The sequence below is a fragment of the Piliocolobus tephrosceles genome, chromosome 6 (genome assembly GCF_002776525.5).
Source record: "Piliocolobus tephrosceles isolate RC106 chromosome 6, ASM277652v3, whole genome shotgun sequence".
In the NCBI taxonomy this organism is placed as follows: Eukaryota; Metazoa; Chordata; class Mammalia; order Primates; family Cercopithecidae; genus Piliocolobus; species Piliocolobus tephrosceles.
In genome coordinates, this window is record NC_045439.1 from 79,133,623 (window position 1) to 79,139,622 (window position 6,000).

At 38.1% G+C, this 6,000-nt stretch overlaps 1 protein-coding gene across 1 annotated transcript in view; it reads left to right on the forward strand.

Moving 5' to 3' along the window:
* Positions 1 to 6,000, forward strand: part of FBN1 (fibrillin 1) — a 240,448-nt gene that overhangs the window by 151,144 nt on the left and 83,304 nt on the right. Inside the window, exons 20-24 of the mRNA XM_023227212.3 lie at positions 679 to 804; positions 1,316 to 1,435; positions 1,643 to 1,780; positions 2,645 to 2,695; positions 4,320 to 4,445. Coding sequence (XP_023082980.2) covers positions 679 to 804; positions 1,316 to 1,435; positions 1,643 to 1,780; positions 2,645 to 2,695; positions 4,320 to 4,445 — 561 coding nt within the window. The remainder of the gene's footprint in view (positions 1 to 678; positions 805 to 1,315; positions 1,436 to 1,642; positions 1,781 to 2,644; positions 2,696 to 4,319; positions 4,446 to 6,000) is intronic.

Here is a 6,000-nt window from a genome sequence, read left to right on the forward strand (position 1 = left end):
CCTTTTAATTTGACAAAATGAATTAAATTATATAAATTTAATTATATAATGTAACTATATAAAGATAATGATTTCCAGCAAATCTATATTTTCTTCCTGTTAAAGAAATAAGTGAATTAAATAGTCTAATGACTTTAGGCTTTGTAGATATTCAGTTTAGATATTTAGTTTAAAACCAGGCTGGCTGGGTGCAGTGGCCCACGCCTATAATCCCAGCACTTTGGGAGGCCAAGGCAGGTGGATCACGAGATCAGGAGATCGAGACCATCCTGGCGAACACAGTGAAACCCCATCTCTACTAAAAATACAGAAAAATTAGCTGGGCCTGGGGGCGGGTGCCTGTAGTCCCAGCTACTCGGGAGGCTGAGGCAGGAGAATGGCGTGAACCCAGGAGGTGGAGCTTGCAGTGAGCCAAGATCACACCACTGCACTCCAGCCTGGGTGACAGAGCGAGACTCTGTCTCAAAAAATAAAATAAAATAAAATAAAATAAAACCAGGTCAAACCTCTGTTTTCCTAAAATGAGATAGTTTAGGTAAAAGCTAATGATACAAGAATTTTGCCTTTTTACTTGAATCGATCATACCATTATTACTTTAAAGATCTAATGTAAAAGAGCAAAGAAGATACAAGCAAAGTCTAGACCCTTGTAAGTGTTCATTTTCATTGACTTTCCAGATATTAATGAATGTGTACTGAACAGTCTCCTTTGTGACAATGGACAATGTAGAAATACTCCTGGAAGTTTTGTCTGTACCTGCCCCAAGGGATTTATCTACAAACCTGACCTAAAAACATGTGAAGGTAAACCATATTTTTGTTCTTATACTGTGTACTTTGCTATCTTTTGGAATGCCATTAGAAAACCATAAGACTAAATTAGAGTCTCCTGTATTTTAGACAGTTATGCCAATTTAGTCGAAATTCTGTGGTTCTAAATGGTACTAGTATGTACTTTGTAAGCCACTTATGGTATTTACTTGCAATTGGCATTTTAATTGCCATCATTTAATAGATAAAGAAAATGTTATGTGTCTGCTATTTGAGCTGTTAATTCAGAAATCACATACACATTTACTGCAGATATTCTGAATAAAAAGAAAGGTTCAGCCTAGTCCAGTATTCTATACTGTAGAGATGTACTAGTCTATACTATAGAGTTATTTTGGCATTCCATCTAGTGTAGGAAAAACTATTAGGCCCGCTTTACTATGTGGGATGAAGGATATGTAGTAGCAATTGAGGCCAAAGCTGAAGTACTCTTTTAGGCCCAAGACTAAATTTTAGCAGTAATGTAGACCTGTTTTTGTTTCAGACATTGATGAATGTGAATCAAGTCCTTGCATTAATGGAGTCTGCAAGAACAGCCCGGGCTCTTTTATTTGTGAATGTTCTTCTGAAAGTACTTTGGATCCAACAAAAACCATCTGCATAGGTATTTATCTTTCTGAGAATGATTTTTCTATGTTTATCAATGTTGTTATACTCAATATCAGCTTTTCCTGCAAAAGAGTTTAAGTATGGATGAACAACATTAAAAACTTCGTTATTCTTCGTTTCAAATGCTATTTTTTCCTATGATTCCAAGGTGTATGTTTGAATTTTTATATCGATTCATTAAATATTATTCCCTCATCTGCAGAAACCATCAAGGGAACTTGCTGGCAGACTGTCATCGATGGGCGGTGTGAGATCAACATCAATGGAGCCACCTTAAAGTCCCAGTGCTGCTCCTCCCTCGGTGCTGCGTGGGGAAGCCCGTGCACCCTATGCCAAGTTGGTAAGAGAAACCCATGCTGTGGTTCCTACCCCACTCCACTGGTCTTTGCCTAAAAAGGGGAAGGCTAGTCCTTCGTTTATCTAGGTTCACATGAGAATTTTGAAAGATTTAATCCTGATTACCCCAACTATATTGCTGAATGGGAAATAAGAAGTGTCCATTTTTATGTGATTTTGTTAATTTATTATTTTCTGTCTCCACATTGTAATGTGGTTAGTGTTGCTTCCCTGGAGCACCAGTGCCTACCGGCTCTCTTGGGAACCTTGTGGTTAGGGGTTCTGAGCTTTTTATAGGTACAGATTCTCTTTCAAAAAGCTAATTGATGTAAAGAAACCAGTATTCATGACTAAACTTCAGGAGGATTTCTGGTGAACGTCTAAATCTGTTGGGAATTCAAGGTTTGAGAACCTTGCTCATGGTTTTGCTGATTTACTGTTTAGATACATAAATGTATAAATTTATGTGAATGCTGGAGGGCGTGAGATCTCCAAATTATAGACTTGAGTTTTCCATATTCATGTTAAAGTAATTCTATAGTGTGATTCCTATTTTCAGGTGAACAGCAAGAGAGAAATCTACCTTCAGTTTCCCTCTTAGCTATCACTTTAACATGATCTATAGGGTACTTCTGTGTCTTTTGGAATATCTTAGTGGAATTGAGCTTTATTTGAGGAGACATTTCATTGTTGTTCTTCCTCACCTATGCAATCTCAGAAACATTTTGTTATCTCATACTTATAGCAACACAATCTACTTCATGTTCCAGGTCATCTTTCATGTTTCTTATACTATGTCAGAACTGCAAAGTCTGGATATTGTTATCTCAAGTTAATTTTCTGTTTTGTTTTTTGCTTTTTATTACAGATCCCATATGTGGTAAAGGGTACTCAAGAATTAAAGGAACACAGTGTGAAGGTATTTCTGATTACTTATAAACCATACATTTTTTTGTGCATAATGAATGTTTGTATTAACTTGGACTGGATAAAGCTGTCATGTAACTTAACAGGGAGAAATATGCAGCAGAGAAAAAAAAATAATGAGAACTACAAAACGGAACAGCTGTTAATTTCACAAGTGTATATATACTATTGCTAGTGTCAGACTGCGATGTCCAAAGGACAGGGTGGGTAGCTTAAAATGTTTTAGGTTGATCACAGTTTAGAGAGACTGCACTTTCACAATGCTGTCAGGAAGAGAAAAACAGTAAGTTTTTGATGAGTCTGTAAAATGTGTGTTTCTTTGGTTTGTCCTGGCATTTTTTGTTTGTTTGTTTCACAGTCATGGATGATTTAGAAGGACACATTCTGTTTTCTCTTTGTTGAAAGTCTGCATGGAGTTTCTTCAGTTTGCTGTGATTCTTTCTCGTGGAGTTTCAGATAGACATAGGTCATGGTGACTAACACAACCTGACATGACACAGCAGCTGAAAAATTTTAAAAACAGCAATTAGTCCCATATGTGGGATGAAATGAAGTTTTTTCCCTGTTAAAACAAAGAGGCACACTACAACCCCCACCCAAGGTCTTGCTTTCCAAATGATGACTGAATCCTTTGGCCTTTCTCTGGTCCAGACCCGCTGTTAATAACTTATCTGACCTCAGCAGCATATTTTGTTGTACAAGTGGCCAAAACAAAACAAAAAACCCAAAAAGGTAGATTCCACCCCCTCCCCATTGATCTCTCTTACAAGGAAAGATTCAGAATATGTTTTCAACATTCCTGGTGTGGAAAGTTATTTCTTCTAAATAGAGACACAGTGTATATGAGTTTCTCAGCTAATGTTCCCCCCACCTTTTTTTTTTTTTTTTTTTGGCATTGGCAAGTGCCTTTCTTTTGATTAACTTGGTGGTGAATACTTTTCCAAATTAAGTGCAGAGAACATATTGCTCTCCATTAAGCGAACTGGGAAGGACTGATACATTTGAGAGAGATTGGATGAATGATGAATGAATGAACATGAGTATCTTTTCATTCTCCTCAGCCCAAGCTGAGACCAAAGCATGGACAGAACAGCCTGAGACCATGGCTGAGTTAGAATTGATTGTACATTTTCTGGTGATTTATCAGCACTTCTTAAAAGACACCCTTCATTGGCCCACATATTCCTTGGTGGGATATTTTTCTATGCTGACCTTCAAGCTGTTTCTTCTTTGCTAGTTTGAAAAACCAGGTTTTTGCTTCTCCATTCATTTCCGGGCATCTGGTCTCATAAAGCAAATTATATTGCCGGGAACCTTACCTGAAATGTCCACAGCTACCAGAGCTATCTCCAAGAACTCACACCAGCTGCCTGTCTCTGCAACTCAAAAGTTATTCCCTGAAACCAGTGGAGAAACTCTTACATATTTAGTAATAATTGGGCTCATTCTGGTTGCTATTCAGGCACCCTAGAAATTCTACACGAACTATTTGTAGGCAAACTAGTTTTATCAACTTACCAGGTTCAAAATGGGGAATAATTATGACTGCATGAGTAGAGTAAGGTAGAATGATATTGTAAACATATATTAACTTTATGCTTTTTTTTTCTTTTTAGATATAGATGAATGTGAAGTGTTCCCAGGAGTGTGCAAAAATGGCCTGTGTGTTAACACTAGGGGGTCATTCAAGTGTCAGTGCCCCAGTGGAATGACTTTGGATGCCACAGGAAGGATCTGTCTTGGTAAATACTGAGCTCATTATTTTTCTAATAATAATGTACTAAAGATTATTAAAAATGCAGTTAACAAGATATAGCTGAGCACTTAGCTTCAGGTACAGACACACACTCCAAAATTCAGCATGTCCTCTGGGGCCCATGGCCGCTCCGTTGACAGTCTTTCAAATAGTAAGAAGCAACTGTAGTTTTTGTTGATGTGCAGCTATTCCTTAAATCACTAGCATCACAGTTACTTTTCCAGAACTCTTAAATCGGCCCCATATGCCACGAACTATCAAATACAAGCTGAGTGGTGGAGAAAAGAACAATATTTGCACATATTTGGAAACTGTAGCCCATGTCTTCTAAGCATATCCTGACATTGGCCAAAAGGACAGGTCCTTGCAGAAACACCTGTGGATATCAGGAGTGAAGATGCCACTCCCCTGAAAAGTGAACCTGAGAAAGCCCAGGGCAGGTATCACTGCTAGTCATAGTGGTATACTCTATGCCAACTGCTAGAGCCCAAGTAGGATCCTCAAGCCAAATTGTCTCACCCCAACCCTAAGAATCCTTAATCCTTAGAACGCTAAGTCCTAAGTCCCTATGGACTCGTGATAGCAGCAAGTTTGAGATCCCACCGTCATGCATCTAAAGTCTGGCAGACTTATTCTGGTGTTACTACTATGGCTTCTGCCTCTGCGTAGAGTATATCCCTTGGATCACTGGTCTCTGAGTCCATGACTCTGGAAATGATGCTTACCTGTATTTCACATCTGAAACCACATTACTCTGAAGTGCACGCTCAGTGAAGACTACTGTAGGTAGATTAAAAAGTGGTATAGAGTGAAGGATTTTGATCACTTACCAATTAGAATGAACAAACCTTTAAATTTTGAACTTTATCGTTTATAGTATAAATAAATAATATGGAATGGAAGCGGGAATTCAAAGCCAAAAGTATTTTTGTAATTAAGGATGTCAGTTAATGCTATTCTGAGTCTTAGTTTCTTTGTTTAGGAGGAATCGGTATTTAATGAGAATCTTCTTCTAGGTTCTTCATTTGAAAGATGCTTCAGTGTTTAATTTTGGATTCATTTTAACATAATTTATCTTAATATGGGCAGCCTGAATATAAAGCTGCCCAGAAGACTTCAAAAACTTTCTAACGTTAGAGGAAACCCAGGGAGTTAGGTAAATTGTTAATGGCCCCATCGTGAAGGAGAAAGAGAAGGAGGACACATCTCACGTTTCAGTTACACTTCATTACTTTCAGATGTGTAATCTCATTTGGGCTTCACAGAACCTTAAGAGAGATGAGTGCAACATCCTATAACAGATATGGAAATTCAGGTTTAGGATAATTTATTGAGGACAATCCACTGGGTTACAGAACAGGACCGAAATCCAGCTCTTCTGACCTCTGCTTGGCTAGGCTTTCTATTCTTCTTCATAACCCATGAATTTGGGTTTGGGGCTAGAGGGATCCCACATGTATCCTGAAGAATGTGCCCATAAGCACGTGTTGAGGTGAAAGAAATATTTGAGAAGAAAAGTGAATGGCTTTTCTTTGCATTTT